The sequence below is a fragment of the Numenius arquata genome, chromosome 5 (assembly GCF_964106895.1).
Source record: "Numenius arquata chromosome 5, bNumArq3.hap1.1, whole genome shotgun sequence".
In the NCBI taxonomy this organism is placed as follows: Eukaryota; Metazoa; Chordata; class Aves; order Charadriiformes; family Scolopacidae; genus Numenius; species Numenius arquata.
Genome location: NC_133580.1, coordinates 61188915 through 61205805, shown reverse-complemented (window position 1 = coordinate 61205805; position 16891 = coordinate 61188915). Strand labels below are relative to the sequence as shown.

Here is a 16891-nt window from a genome sequence, read left to right as displayed (position 1 = left end):
CTCAATTCTGCATTACAACATTGGCCCCTCCAGCGCTCGCTTAGGCTGCAGAATAACCGCTTGTTCCCTTAAAAAGGTAGGGCTAGTTGCATTAAAAACGCTCCCAGATAGACAAAAACACTGCTAAGATTTTCCTTTTTTTAGTGTTGGGTTAAATATTGCCTCTGTCCTAACTACGCTTGTTTTTTCGAAATCTGCAAGCAAGGTCTTTACTAGAACTCCTTCATTAAAATAAAAACACTATCCTTGACTGTCAAAAGTAGCTACTTTTCATGCAACAGTGACCCCAGTTTGACAGAAGACCACAACGCACACAGGTCAAACATGTAAGCAAGATTTTTTTTTTGTTGGTTTTTTTTTTTTTGTTTGGGTTTTTTTTTTTTTCGTTTAAGCCAAATTTCACTGTTGTCTTAAAGGTAAAAAAAATTTTAGTTCGTTCTGCAACTAGCCGTCCGTTATCTTAACACCTTCTCCATTTTGACTTTACTTAAGATTGAATTTCTAAAGCGTTAGGCGTTCTTAACAGAAGTCTGGGTTTTGTATGCATTTGCCGTGGGTTTCTCATTTGGTGACTGGTGAGCAGTGTGCTGGCCATCTTTGGTTTGTAGAGGAAATCTGAACCATCAACAATCAAGGAGGAAGAGGAGAGGGAGGGGGCGGGGGGGGGGGGGGGGAGGCTTAAAAGAATTTTTCAAAGGCTAGCTTGTTACTCAAACTCGCATCTATACTACGTCACGCCACGGTTAAGTAGAAGCACACGTCACAAAATTGCACAGGGATTACAATATTACATCCAGTCTGCATAAAATTGAATTCCACTACTGACCAGGTCACAAAATGGCTGCACTTTCTAGTCTAAAACTAATTTGCATATTGTACACATGTAGGACATTTTTTTTTTTAACTTCAGTCACAATAAATGCATGCAAGTTTGTTTTTTTTTTTTTGTAACAAATTTTGTAGATTCGCTCATGCTACCTAGTTTCAAGAGAGCCTTTTTTTTTTTTTTTTGAACATCTGCAATAACTCACCTCTTGTTAATTAATAGTTCTAGTGCATGCATATGGTGTATACAGGTAAGTAAACATGCAATTTTTTTTTTTTTTCACATTCTAAAACTATGGCAGTTTAGGCCATATTGTGCTGCCTGCATTTAATCTGTAATGCAGTGTGTCTTAAAACGTTTCAATCCCGTATTAATAGGTGGCATTACACATAACACCTATATAGCAGCAAAGCTAATACAGCTTGTGATTAAAAATGTTTAAAAATAGCTAATAAATCAGATTATCTTGAGGTATTATTTCTTGCAAGTCAAAATGGAGAGCAAAAAATCAACCCTAATTTTTAGTTTATGTATACACTGAAAATAGCAACAACAATAAAAATAAGCTTTTTGTAGCAGACATATTCCATCTTCACTATTTTGCTACCTTTGGTAAATTACTGGGGCAGATCTTGAAGTTAAAAACCCATGTTTAGAAATAAGTGCACGCTTCACCCACTAAATATAGCAGCAGACTGTGTGCCCCTACGCAAAAACATTCTCATATCTAGTTTTAACTTTACATATAAAAATAACTTGGAGAAAATACAAAAAAACATTTTATTTTAACATGAAAATATCACAAAAATTAGTAAGCCTGAGATGTAGGGTTTTGGTGAAAAACAAGAGGCTTTGTAGTGTTTTGGCTGCTGATAAAGATGCATGTATTGATAGCTGGGGTGAAAAGCAGAAGAATGCACTTATTTCTTCTGCATGTCAGTTATCTTCAAACACAGTAAGCCACATGCACCCTTTCTTTCCTTATGGAGATGCTGGTTCACCATGTTTAATTCCAGCGGAAGTGGATCTGACGCGGGCGGTCAGCCCCCTCCTTTACCAATGGCTTGTGGAACTCCCGTCCCGCCCGAGAGTGGATGTTGGCCCAGCAGAACTCGCAGTAATACTGCAGGCAAGTGACATTGGCACAGAAGAAAGGAGCAAACTTCCCCCCGCAGCGCGCGCCCTGGCATTCGTCGCACATCTGGTCATCCAACACGTATGGCTTTACCTCCACCTGTCGGAGCGGAACAGAAACAGTTCTACTTCATACCTGGTCCTACCTAAAAGTTATACGAGGGCATTCAGGTCCTTCTGGTTTAAAAAATAAAAAAAAAAAAGCCTGGAGTCAGACATATTAATGCCTTTATCTAACTAATCAGTTACTACTCTATCATTTAGCAGCTACAGGTATATCCATACAGTACGCACAACACTGAGAATCAGAGAATGGTTCAGGTTGGAAGGGACCTTAAAGATCATTGAGTTCCAACCCCCACTTCAAGGAAGATCTTTACAAGGACGCTATATATGTAATCACAGAATCACAGAATGATATGGGGTTGGAAGGGACCTCTGGAGATCATCTAGTCCAACCCCCCCTGCCAAAGCAGGTCCACCTACAGCAGACTGCACAGGAATGTGTTCAGGCAGGTTTTGAATATCTCCAGAGATGGAGATTCCACCACCTCTCTGGGCAGCCTCTTCCAGGGCTCTGCCACCCTCAAAGTGAAGAAGTTCCTCCTCATGTTTAGATGAAACTTCTTATGTTCAAGTTTGTGCCCGTTACCTCTTGTCCTGTCACTGGGCACCACTGAAAAAAGACTGGCCCCATCCTCTTGACATCAACCCTTTAAGTATTTATAGGCATTGATCAGATTCCCCCTCAGTGTTCTCCAGACTAAAAAGACCCAAGTCCCTCAGCCTTTCCCCATAAGAGAGATGTTCTAGGCCCCTAATCATCTTTGTAGCCTTCTGCTGTACCCTCTCCAGCAGTTCCCTGTCCTTCTTGAAAGGGGGGAGCCCAGAACGCCCCCTTAATTTATTCTGGAAGGATGCTCTTGGCAAACGATAACACGAAAGTATGTGTAGAAAACAGGCAAACAACCCTAAAGTTCTCCCAACTCATCTCGTCAGCTCCTGAATGTACCCCAACATGACAACCAACTCAATACTGTTTCACACAAAATAACTGAACGTACAAGAATGTAGCCATTTATATATTACACTTTTTTAAAAAGCAATTATAAGTCTCTTCACTATTTTTGTGTGCAAACTAGAAGTACTTCCTGCAGGCTGGAAAACAGATCTTTTAGCGCTCCTGTTCCCTGTAAATTCACTCCCTATTTCTAAAATATGGTGAAATTTGGAGTGACAGATTTTGGTCACTTGTCCTTTTTGTAGCTTTGAGCTGTACAGAAATTTGCATTCAATGTATTTCTGAAAATATTTTTAAATGACCATTTTGCAAGCCTACAGGCTGCTAAAACCACCTGTCCTACACAGCTTCTTTCTCCCAAACTCCTCCGGCTGCTGGAGTGGAAAAGTGGCAGGAGGCCAGTGGTAAATTTGCATTATGTCTTTGTGCAACTGAGCTGTTACAGACTGCCATCAGACAGGAAGAACAACTTCATAATAAAACACAAAATGAGTTGATTCCATCATTAAGGAATGTACTGTTGTCTTCCACATCTTCCTCACTTTTAAAGATGGTATTTTCTTTCTGCCTTTGGTTGGCAAAAAGAGTTATTCCAGTTCATACTAAAAATCACTTCTCTAAGATTTTTTTCTGAGATACTATCACCTGAGAAGAATGCTTACATATAGACATCAACTTTATGTACTATACACAGACAGAATATGTTTGAAATAGTAAGAACTTCAAAAAGCTGTTTTTTTCCAGTGTGTCTCCAGAGGAAAAAAACCTGCACATACAGCTACCCCAAAAAGTTTTAGAGCAGAACAGTCTCCATTTTCTAAGCTCCAGAAGTAGAGGTCACACTCAACATGGCAAATGCATCTGTGTTTAAAATAGAGTATGCTTCTTCCAGTAATTTACATTCAGTACAAGCTCTACTTCTTATTTCCCTACAATGACCTTCCTTATCACAGAATGATGAAGGGTTGGAAGGGACCTCTGGAGATCATCTAGTCCAACCCCCCTGCCAAAGCAGGTCCACCTAGAGCAGGTTGCACAGGAACGCGTTCAGGCGGGTTTTGAATGTCTCCAGAGACAGAGATTCCACCACCTCTCTGGGCAGCCTCTTCCACTGCTCTGCCACCCTCAAAGTAAAGAAGTTCCTCCTCATGTTTAGATAGAATTTCCTGCGTTCAAATTTGTGCTTGTAACCTCTTGTCCTGTCACTGGGCACCACTGAAAAAACACTGGCCCCTTCCTCTTGACACCCACCCTTTAAGTTTAATTTATAGGTGTTGATCAGATCTCCCCTCAGTCTTCTCTTCTCCAGACTAAAAAGACCCAAGTCCCTCAGCCTTTCCTGCTAAGAGAGATGCTCCAGGCCCCTAATCACAAGTTACCCTCTAACTTCCCAGTAACCAGCCACCTCCTGCAGTAACTGTGTGTGTGGATAAAAATTACGGAAAGGATGAAGCAGCAGATATTTCCAGCTCCGGCGCATTAATGTGCTCAGATTGGTATGAAGATGGTTTCAAATGTATCAGAGAAGCACTTTGGGGAATGGAAGTCTTCCATGAAGTGGATGCAGAACTGCTGGCATGCCAAAGTTAACAACATCTTAAGGAATTGTTTGGAGCTGAAACTCCAAAGGAGTTTCAAGGAAATGTTTGGAGCTGAGCTTTCATACATGATAAAACAGGATGAGGAGCACTTTACTGAAGAAAACCATCTGTTAGAGAAACTAAACATATCTACACATCAAAAGAACTGGAGAGAAGCTGCGGAGTACTTAGGTAAGGAAGAAGTTAAGATGACAGATGATGTTTGTTACATGATTGTGACGCTAAGACTTCCAATTAAGGTAGGAAAAGGTACTTCCAAAAAAAAATTGCTATAAAAACTTGGAACTAAAGTTCAGAAGGATAAACAGGAGAACTGCAAAATTTAGCAATGAAAAAAGACTTTCTCACAGACAAAACTGCTTATGAGGAGAATGTGAAAGGGCAGCAGAGCTACAGAAACTGGATATAACTGGTATAGAAAGGTTATGCTAAGGTAAAGGGTAGGAGAACAGCCTGCCTCTAAGATTTCAGTGAAACGTGTAATATTTCGTTGGCCAGCAGACATACACATCTCAGGGGAAAGCGGTACCCGAGGTAGGACTATCTTCCTCCTTTACAGAAGCAGTAGTTTACAGATTCATACAAATTGCTTGCTCATCTAGAAATCAGCAGTATTACTGATGTCAGAATATTTTCAGAGTCTAAAAAAGCATTAGTTTATAAACTCCATGGAACAAAAAGCCCTGTTTCTGAAAATAGCTTTTTTCATACTTTCAGAAACAGCTAAGAGTTAAGGTGTTCCCTAAAACGAGGCTGTTCTCGATTACTCCTCAGTAACACAAATAACTGGATTGTATAAAGATGTAAGTAAGAAGGCATGACCACATGATTTAGTTAGAGAAGATAATTTAAAAATAAAGATTAAAACCTCTCTGAAATAAGTAAGTTCATAAACCTTCCCTATCGCAAGGTTTAAAGACAAACTAAAAGACAAACTAAAATACTTAGTGAATACAAGGGAAACACTCCAGGAGTAGCACAGAAGGATGCTAAAAAGAATGCCCAAAATTCCAGATTTAAGAAAATACGAGTAAAAAAATTAATTTTCAAGAATTAGAAATGCAACACTAAGGAAAGAATACAAATTTTAACAATCAAAAAAGAAACTGGGAATTCAAATATCTAAAGAGAAAGCCTAGAACTTCTGTCCCTCTGCCTCTCAATCTCTCTAGCCCAGGAACATCTACAGAAACTAATTATATGTGGCTTTTTTCCTTTTTTTTTTTTTTTTTAATAGAGATTGAAGAAATCATTTGACTACTGCTTTAAGTCTCATGGATACAACTCAAATGCTCTGCTTCTGAAATCTAGTATTTGGGGTAGATTTTAGTGGGTTTTTCCCCCTGTTCAAGCTCCAAGAGGCCTGCAGCACATGCCTGATGTTTTACTGGAGATTTACTGCCTTTCCCCCTTTAAATATTTCAGTGTTATATCACACATTAACAAGTTATATCCCTTTCTCTGCAAATAGCAAGCCCTGCCATTTCAGATGCCTGCTTGGCAGCCAAAAAGAGCACTTAAAATCTCTGGTGAGCTACCATTTAAAAAACCATAAACCAACAAACCAACCTACTTGGAAGTGCAGCCTTCAAAGGCAGGTTCATGCCTTCCTTTCTCGTTCATGAGAACTGCCTTCCATATCCTCCTCTACTGCAAAGGACACTCCCATAAACAAAGGAAGACCAAGATTTAAGTGTCCCCTCCTTTACAGCACTCCAGTCCACCTCTCCCACTTTTGAGGGAGAACTAGTCTGGATGGGACCCAATTGTCCACCTCTAATGTGACAGTTTGGTCACTTTACAGCCAAATCCACTATAGATGGCTCCTGAAACACAGGAAGCTACACCTGATTCTGAAGATAAATGACCCATTTAGCATTTCTTTAGAAAGAGTTCTGGATTCTGGTCCTTACTCCCATTTTGTCCAAACACTCAAAAGCAAGATGGTCAATATTTTTATTTCCCCTTCACACAGTCACAGTATCGAGGACATTTTTCCTGTTACTCATTAGCCGAAAGGTAGAGCTACTAGCCAAAGTCAGCTACTAGTCACGAGGACAGCAATCCCACCAGCAAAATGTAGCTATCACATCTTAACCTGAAAGCCTGCTTCACTGCCCACATTCAGACTCATCCATCCTCTGGAAAGGACCATTTTTGGGGATTTCAGCTCATCAGAAAACCAGTGTCAGAGAGGCAGACGTAAAACTGCATTGCTCTGCCTATTTAAAAGGAGAGAAGTGCGTGCTACCTCCCTGCAGCAGACTTTTGTCAACTGCACTACTTTCATTTTCCCATGTCTGTGATCTGTAGAGGAGACTGGACCTTGAACTACTTTACTTATTCAACCCTTCTTCCTCTAAGACCTTTTTTCTTTTTTCTTTTTTAAAAAAGAACATCTATTAATACCAGTGACTACCTCTGCAGCTTTTGACATCAAATCTAGTGACACTTAAAACTGACATAATTTAGATGCCAGTTTTCTTTGCTACTCTTCTAATTAGGAGTAATCGAGTTGACTAGTCTTCTTAAGAAAAGTTAATTCTGCTTTAGCTAGCAATAAGCATCTGTAGCAAGCAGAAATGTATATTGGTAAATCCTCGGAAGACTCTCAAACAGAAAAGATAAGACATTTTGTATTTTAGGTGCTGAGCACTGACAATGATGGCTGAAATTAAGGGCAGCTGCAAATACAGAGCTAATCTCAAACCAATGAATACTAGAGCTTCCTATGAATGACAGAGGAATTATCACAGTATTTGGTTTCATTAGAACAAGGGAGAGAAAAAGATTTTTCAAGCCCTTCGCCCATACACAACAAACCGAGGAACTCCAGAATGGGAAGAACATATGGTCTAACATATGTCCCAAGAACAAACTGCTGCTTTGTGGAATGCGTGGTGTTCGGTCAGGGACTCTCACGGTTTAACTCTTGGAACTAGGGGAGTTCGGGAATACTAAGAGAATGTAGAATCCAGCATGAGAGACAATCAAACGCAATGTTACCACACCCTGAGAAGTTCCTTTATGGATCATCACTCTCACATTTATTCATTTTTTTATATTTCTGTATAACTTACTCGTTTATCGATGTCGCCATGCTGAAGTTGAACAAACCGAGCACTGATGGCAGCAATGTAACTCTGCTGATTGGAAAAAGCAACACGTCCAGCACCTTTTGGGTATTTCAGCTCAGGGTCAGTATCAATTCCTGCGTAACAAACTCCACCATAGAGACGGTCCATGATCATAGCCAATTCCACTGTTAAAAAACAAAATAATGTGAATTTAAACTGTTCTTACAGTACAAACTTTATATAATATCCTTGTATTTAAAAATACTAAAAAAGTTAATTTTAATAATTAATTTTGCAACAGCTGATTTAACAATAATAACAAGAAATATAAAACCATATGAAATAAGCTATGAAATACTCAGCAGATGGTTCTTTCACCCTGTGGTTACATACATCCAAGGAACAATGGATTTATAAGTCCTTGATAACCTGGAACTGAAATTCCAGGGCAGTTTTCTTCAGGGGATTACAGCAAAAGACTTTTTGGTCAGGCATGGAATGTAAGCTGTATAAAATACATCCACATGCCACAAATTCCTTGATACATGTTCTCTGGTTGTCCTAAAGCTCTGTGTCCTACTTGAATTTAAAGATGCAGTCAGCATCTTTTCATCAGTCGCACAGAGCTTGATTATCTCTACACTGCTACACTTACAATAGATTCATAGAAAGTTCATAGAAACAAAAATCTCAAATTTTACAAATAAGGTACTTCAGCAAGCCTCTAGCAGTGTTTTATACTTAACTCAGTTTTGCAATTCATTTAGGTGGAAAGTACTAACATATTAGGCTATAAAGGTGTCAGCAGTTATTGCTGTTCAATAGTTGTTTGAAAAGTCTCCTAAAGTTTTACTGCTTTGTGAAGGTATGATGCTTATTTCACAATGCCATAAAAGGTTCATTTTCACATATACAGGGCTTTTGAAAGCTAAGCATAAGAATGCATCCATTAAATTTATCATAGGCATTCAGCAGAGTAATCTGGAGTATGTGGACTGAAATTAAAGAAAAAATTCATCTGCAGTTGGAACATTCTGTGTTTACGCTCATTTAAAGAGCTTGTGCTGCAGTCAAAAGTACAGTTTAAAAGCAAAATAACAGAAAAGCTTGAGGATTGCAGGTCCAAGATAGAAAAATTTAAGGTTCTTTATACCCCCAAATTTGCACTATCACTTCTTGGTTCTCCTACATCTTCCATCTGAAAGCTCATCTTTCTGTAAGAATAAAATTCATTACAAACTATGGAAGACTAGTGAAGTCCAGGAATCATTGCAACAGAGAAGGGGATTTGAACCACTGTATATTATGCTTCTACTTCCAACATTCACTTCAACCTACTTGCTAGAAGGCCACCATAAAATACTGTAAAAGACTACTGCAGTCAGTCTCACAAAGCAGACTGTCCAGGTTGTAGATCAACCACTCCACAGCTGTAGAAACATTTAATTTTTCCTTCATGCACTCCAACAAGAGTCTAGAAAGAGTCCTGCAATCTCATATAGTGTTGTCCCATACAGACTGTGCTAGCTCACTGAATTTCTTCCTTTTTTCTTCTATTCCTGCTCCTTCAAGTAGTCCATCATCTGCGGTTTTGCTTTGTCCATACTAGCAAGAGTAACTGCAGCCCCATAGTAGTAGAAGAGCAGCTAATGCACAATGATAAGCAAGTACAAATAGAGCTCCACACACCCACGGAGCACGGCAGAGAGGTTTTCATAGCATTATTTTAAAACCAGATTCTTTCCTGACATAGTTTACATTACAGTTTCACTAATATGATCAAAATCTTTTCTACGGCATTTTAGACACGTAGCAGTTTCCAGTAAATCTCAATGATGAACAGTGATTTAAGGCCAAAACCAGATGAAAACAGTTACTAGAGAAACGTAGGCATACACAAATATTGTATACCTATCATGATTCTTCTTATCATTCTGTTTTTATATGTATGTATCTAGATCCATCCATATATAACTATACAAAAGTATACAGGTTTCAAATTATTTCCAATAATCTCCTGCTTTTAAAAATAGCCACAGATTATACTCACCAGCTCTTAGTGGTCTAGGGACTCCTCCAACAAAAATTGTTTTTCGAGGATCAAGTGGCTGGGAACCATCCATCACAAAGTCACTATCACTTAGATTCCAGGGACGGATCTGAACCTATTAAATTGGGAAAGAAAATAGTATGCTGCGTTAAGTTTCACTACATTGTGGATTTATGTTCATCAGCCTCTGTCAAACAGTCATAACCCCATTAGTTTAGTGCGTCTAGGTGCTCTGCTTTAATCCTATTAATTCAAAACACTATAATTTTAAAACCATCCAACTGTTCCAGATGTTGAGCTCTGCCAACAGTAGTTTGCTTTTGATTATTTTCATCGTCATCCTTTCAAATACAGCTTCAGACAGATGGCAGCTATAGCCTGCAGGCCATCTACTGTTTACTTACTGGCTTGTCCTTGATAGTGGGACTGGAAACGCATAGATAGAGCTTTCCATCTTCTTCAATGCAGGCGTCAATCAGGGCCTGAACGGAACTCTCTTCTTGGAACAGGAGGAATGCATAACCTGGAAAAAAAACCCAAACCAACTGATATTTTTTCTCTTATCTTTATCTTTCTTAATCATCTTTGCCAGTGACTTTTCCATACAAATGCGTTTACTCCAAAAGTAAAACAACGTCAAACCGATTCCTTGCTATTAGTCATCTTCTTGAACTATATACTACCTTGTCATGATCAGCAGAACTCCAGGCAAATACTTCTATCCTTAAAATAATTGTCAAAAGAGACTAATAACCAAATAAAAGCAAACATGTCTGCTCTATCATGTACTGGAAGCCTCGGCTGAGCATAATTCACTGGCAGCAATGGACATTATACAATGAAAATCCGACTTGGCACAAATGACTAATCTCTATTCTAGAGATTAGATCAAAGTACTTTGTTACATAAGTGACCCAGCAAACCTCCCAAACACTACAAAAATAGGAATTAAAATGCTTATTTAATGCTACAGTAAAAACAGTCAGACAAGCAAAGAACCTCATATGTTAGAATACTTTAACAGTTACAGTATAATGCTATATACAAAATTTGTTACTTTACAGGTGCCCAATAGTGCAATTGGGGTTGTGTTCTAAAACGAATTTTAAAAGGACTATAAATCCACATTTCTTTCTGAGATTACTACCAAGTGTGGAATTTTCACATGAAGTTATGTTGTATTACTTGGATGGAAAATTAAACACTGAAGCAGCTGCCCTAGGGTGGGCTTGGCTGCTCCACCCAGCCTTTTGGAAGTGATACTGGTTTTCTGAGAGAAGCCAGTTAACCACTGGTAATGTCTTACTGCAAACAGACAGAGTAGGTCATCAAGGCAAAGATGGTAGGGTCCATCTTGAAAAGTGTTGAAGAATCATCACGTTAAGAAGAACATAAGATTAGAGAAACAAACACACAACTGACTTTAGATATATGGGAACAAAAGTAGTATTTAAAGAAAAACCTGTAAGGCCGAAACCAGTCTTTCTAATAACTTGTTAGTCATTTCTTACACCTCATACCACGGACCTATCACAGCTACCTACAAGGGACACATGACAAGGTTTTATGTAGTCTATATTATTTATGTAAATATTATTTAGTTTCTTAACAAATATGCCATAGGGAATCTTTGGGCTTTGATTGAAGCACTTCCTTATGAAGTCCATTTTTCATTGCTGAATGATATATTTTAGTGACAATCTCTTCAACTTAAGCTTAATTAATAATTATTTAGATTCAAAATATCTTTTAACAGGGGCTTTCAGTATTTTTCTTAGAATTTAAAATACATATATTACCCATGTAACTGTCCTTACTTGTGTGGAACCCAGGCACACACATTACGGCTTGAATGGAGAGCTCAGTACAAGAATGACAGGAGTGCAAGAACTTGATTAATCAAGGGGAGGACTAAAAGCACATGATAATGACTAAGGGATCAGACGTACAAAGTAAGACTCACAGCCAGGAGCACATAAAATAATTTGCCAGATGCTGATTTTCCATCAGTTCTTATCCTAAAGCAAATCAAGGGTACTGCCATATAACTGCTGATACATAAATACATCCATTAAATTCAAATACAAGAACTTGATGAGGGAACAATTAGGAATATTGTATCCTACCACACCTGAAATAAAAGTAAACAAAGCAATACCAAAACTATACTTTAATACTGCTTTCTCAACATTATCTGCAAAACATATACCATGTCTGGGTTGATCCCACTTAATTTTAAAGCATCAGATAGGCTTGTGTCCTGAGCTTAGCTGTGCTAGTCCCCTTCTGAAGACACGGAGAAGGTTAGGGTACTATACCCTCTCTCTCTCTATATATATATATATATAAAGACTATCTTTACTAAAAAATTGGGCTGGATGTAGTTTTGCTCCTCAGCTCTAGTCCTTCAGTGATTTACAAGGCATTTCAGTTTGCTCCCCAAGTCTAATCTGGAGGAAAATAACCAGTTCTCCTGGAGAAGAAACCTGGCTAGGGATGATAATTTGCTCAGGTCTCCTGCTTTATAGTCATACAGGGACACAGGCAATCCCTTCCAAAGAACGCTAGACTCACACAGTCTGCAAACAAACCGCTCTCCATCACTTGCCCTGGACCAGGGCGCATTTCCTGGCACAAATCAGTTACACCTTAGCCAGAGACTTCTCCAAAGAACACCAGCTACACAGGCAACCAGCCTATATCCATTAGCTAGAAAGTGCTTGCAAAGATAAATTACACTTTTGTATTAGGTATTTCATTTAGACATCATAAATTAGGGCTTTTCTTGTTACTACAGGTACCACATGCCAACAACCATATGGCACGAACTTTATTCTTAACCCTTTCTGCTTTCTCAATATATCATTTTATAGGATTTTTCACCTCAACATCCACAGTTTGTGAACTATTGTGGATGTTTAACAGCTGCAAAGCTAATATGCCGGTGGTAAGTCACGTGTGTAAGTATAATGAAAAGATCAACTAGTCTTTTTGTAGTAGTAGTGATCTACAGTAACACAGAACCACAGAATGATACGGGGTTGGAAGGGACCTCTGGAGATCATCTAGTCCAACCCCCCTGCCAAAGCAGGTCCACCCAGAGCAGGTTGCACAGGAAAGTGTCCAGGTGGGTTTTGAATGTCTCCAGAGACGGAGACTCCACCACCTCTCTGGGCAGCGTCTTCCAGGGCTCTGCCACCCTCAAAGTGAAGAAGTTCCTCTTCATGTTTAGATGGAACTTCTTATGTTCAAGTTTGTGCCTGTTACCTCTTGTCCTGTCACTGGGCACCACTGAAAATGTCCAAGTGAAACATGGTAGAGAGGTAGGGTGAAGAGTAGGAGATGTTTCACTGTACTACAAAACAGCTTAACACCCTAGTTTCTTGGTTTTTTGGTGTACCACGAGTCATTTAACAGCTTCACACCCAATAGCAGTGCAAGTCTGTTTACAATGGAAAAGCAAAGCTACTCTAATAGTTTCCTTTGAAGGAAGCTGCTTCATACCTTTGGGTCATATGTACACCAACAGTAACAGCTCACGATCAGTTATTACTTGCCAAGAGACAAAGCTTGTGTGTTTTGTACATATTTCACAAGGTGAAAAGTATTAGATGGAACACAGTCTTATAAAAATTTCTTGTTCAGGTGCACCCCTACCAGAATTTATGCTTCCTGTGGGAGATGAAATTTAGGTAACCCCTGTTAGTGTTTATCACTTGACTAAATTCCTCTGCATAACACTGGAACTATTATTAATACCCTGTTTTCAAAGGGAACTAATGTGGGGGACTTTGATAATACCTGTCCTCAGAAAATTACCTCAAATAATAACCAAATCTTTCTGGAGATGATCATTTGCTTTAGAACTACATTCCCTGATATCTAAAGATACTGCACTGGTTATAATCATCCTTACTCTGAGTTGGCATCTTTCTTAACCAAAAAAGACCGAGAAATTAAGTATCTTTTTCTTTTTAATGTATTAGGTCAGCACTGGAAACAGAAAGGCCATCAGATAAGTTTGAAGGGTCCTAGCTGTATTACCAAATTAAACCTTCATAAGAATTTAAAAACCTAACAAACCAACAACCTCCCCACCTTATACACAAGAATCAGTGCTTTCATTTTTTTATACTACACAAAGTAGTAATAAAAATCAAAGCATTCCAGACTAGATTCACACTGGTAACTAACACTATTTTCTGAGCAACGTGTAATTTCTTTATTTCATAGTAATATGGAAGTTTACCAAAAGGAAAAAGGATGCTGCTTCTGCCACGCACGCTCTGTGTGTAAATCAGAGAGTAGCTTTAAGTTCCATCAAACCCCAGTTAACTCCTATCACTAGTGGCTTAGAGAAGAGGAGTCAAGAAAATCAGTGTAAGCCAGTGTGGAACTGTCTGTACCAGTCAGCTGCAAGCTGTATTTTGTTTTGGGGGTTGGTTCTTTTACTGTCCTGGCAGACTCTCCCCAGAGGAGACTAAAGGGCCTCAGTGCAGTGCAATTCTTCACACAATGCTGCACCTTAGCTTAAATCAGAAAAAATCAGTGTAAACTGAAGGATAATACAGACTATGGATCTACATTTCAGGATGTGAATAATTCACGTTTGGTAAGGACACACATTTAATCTATTCATCTTCAAAGAGAACCTCATCACCACATTAATTAAATTTAATCTTTAAAACATAAATCTTTCACTCACTCAGTTTAGTCATTTTTTTTGATGGAGAATTAACTCCAGAACAGCCTTGAAGTGAAAAAATGCAGGCTGAAACAATTGTAATACTGCTATTAGCTGAGGCCCTTTTGAGTGTGGGGCAGCAGTTTTCACTTCAAGATCGAAATGCCTATTTTTTGCATTTCTGCAGTGACTGTGTTTAAGCTCCTGCTGTAGTAGAAAGATCCGGTTAATGTAGTCAGCGGCATCTGGACGGCTGCTGAGCTGACCAAGTGGGACACATGGTCTAGTGGGAGATGTCCCTGCCCATGGCAGGGGGGTTGGAACTCCATGATCTTTAAGGTCTCTTCCAACTCTAACCGTTCTATGATTCTATGACACGGAGGTGTCCACCACCATTTATCCTCTATAGTACTTTGCCTGACCTTCAGCTGGTGCTCCAGAATGGTGTTGGGCTTCAATAGGTACCGCCTCACATTTGCCAGACCTGTGTAAGTCTTTTAGACATCCTGGGTTTGGGTAAATAAATCAAGCTCAATGGGCTTATGTTGCGGTGACCTGAACAGCCCTCTGTACTCTACTGACTGCATTGGCCATATTCCCATTGATTAAAGGAAGCTTAGACACTAATCACACATGAAGACACCTACAGTTACTTGCCTGAATCCAGAGTTCAATCCTACCCAATGTCACCAAATAATCTGGTAACAAGTTAAACAGAACTTGGATGGACCTGGGGTTTTGCTTCTTAAACTACAAACAGTACATTTTCAACCTAATTGTTTCAGTCAGTTCTAAATTAGCAGTTAAGAACCTTGAATAAATGAAGCTACTGTACAACTGCTGCAATAGAAGGCAATAGAAACACCCAGACAATTAGAAAAGGCTGGGGTTACTGTCCTGTTTAAATCAGATTATCCTCTGTTTGATACGGACTATAAATAGTACAGGGCATGCAAACAACTGGGCATATTTTGAAAGGCCTTTTTTGGATTTGCATATCCTCACAGCACCATTTCTTTGAGAGCTTTGTTATCCTAAGAAGGAGCCCTCACCTCAGCAAGTTGCTTTGGACATGTGTGTTGTTTCATAAATAAGTCCATTTGCCAACTACGTAATAACAGGAGTTATGATAAACAGTGGCAAGTCAGAAAGGAAGGAATTCTCCATTACAGTTGGCAGATCACTTACACACTTTGTACTTTGATCTCAACAGAATCATTCTTTTTCTCCTTCAGAACAGAGTTTCCTTGTAAGATTAGTGTGAAGTTTTTAAAATTCCTGGTTTTTTTCAGGCCTAATTTTGTGGTGAAGCAACACAAAATGTAATTAGTTAAGAACAGGCAGTTGGTGTTTCTCAGGAGGCAGCCAGCCTTGACGGATCAGGACACTTTTTGTATTTCTTCAAGCAAGAAATACTTATTACGAACTTGGCCTTCCCTCAGGACTTTCTGTAAGCAGAGAGCCTGGAAGGAACCACAGCCTGGAAAACTGAACAAGATTGAAAAACACCAAAAAAGCAGGCTGTATCTCTTCACCACAGAGAAGATAATTACGTAAATCAGTCCAGAACTGGATAAATTCTGAGATGTGTTTGGAAAGTAATATTATGTCAAATCTCTAAAGAGACTGAACAAACACAAATAGATACACTGAATTGAATTCATACAGAGTAAAAAAATAGAAATTGGAAATTAAAAGTAAAAAAAACCCACCACACCACAAACAACTCCTTGGGCTAATATAGTATATATTTCTAAATTGCTAATTACTGATAAATCTCAAATCTTTCTTAGTATTTAGCATATCTTTAGCAGTTTCAGACATCTAATTAAACATATGTATATACAGTTCTTGCCTGCACACCCAAGTAATACTTAAGACAGACAAATTTTTAAGAAATTATTCTACAAAATAATCACAGGCCATTTCTATTGCACTAAAAAACCAGATATATACACAGTAATATTCAGCAGTTAATAGTAAGATGTATTTCCAGAGTATCTACATAGAGAAACCTACACCGTATTTTAAATGTGTGAGGCTACATAACAAAACAACATTGAATAATGCAGTAAACTGAAAATTAGAATAAAGTTTTAAGACTGAAGAACAGTAAGTGCTAGTAAATTCCAAATAAGGACCATGGAAAAGTCAACTTAACACTTAGTTCGCAAGTGTTTCCTGAATTAATTAGATCAGGCTGAAGTTCTTCTATCTGTATTCTCTGCTTTTAAGAAGCTCTGCACACAATACTGATTTTTCAAATTTTTGTTTGTTTGTTTTACTGTGGTAATTATAAATATTCCAACTATTTCAAAAAGCTTTATTAAATGAGGAAGTATGGAAATTTATCCTGAAGATGTTCAGATGCTGAGACACGACTATCTCATTGGAAATGAATGCCAGAATCGATTCCTTTCAGGTAAGAATATATTACATATTCCCTCTTCTATATATTCATCACAGACTCTTGAGATGCATCTTCCTCAAAGAGCTCC

The 16891-nt window shown here is 38.6% G+C and overlaps 1 protein-coding gene across 5 annotated transcripts in view; it reads right to left on the bottom strand.

The window, feature by feature from the left end:
- Positions 1-947: 947 nt before the first annotated feature.
- CPEB2 (cytoplasmic polyadenylation element binding protein 2) overlaps positions 948-16891 on the bottom strand; it is a 54396-nt gene continuing 38452 nt past the window's right edge. For all 5 annotated transcript variants that reach the window (XM_074147415.1, XM_074147414.1, XM_074147416.1 and 2 more), the window contains 4 exons: positions 10114-10232; positions 9710-9824; positions 7663-7844; positions 948-2060 (listed from right to left, as the gene is read on the bottom strand). In XM_074147415.1, the coding sequence (XP_074003516.1) occupies positions 1833-2060; positions 7663-7844; positions 9710-9824; positions 10114-10232 (644 nt within the window). In that variant the 3' untranslated portion in view covers positions 948-1832. The remainder of the gene's footprint in view (positions 2061-7662; positions 7845-9709; positions 9825-10113; positions 10233-16891) is intronic.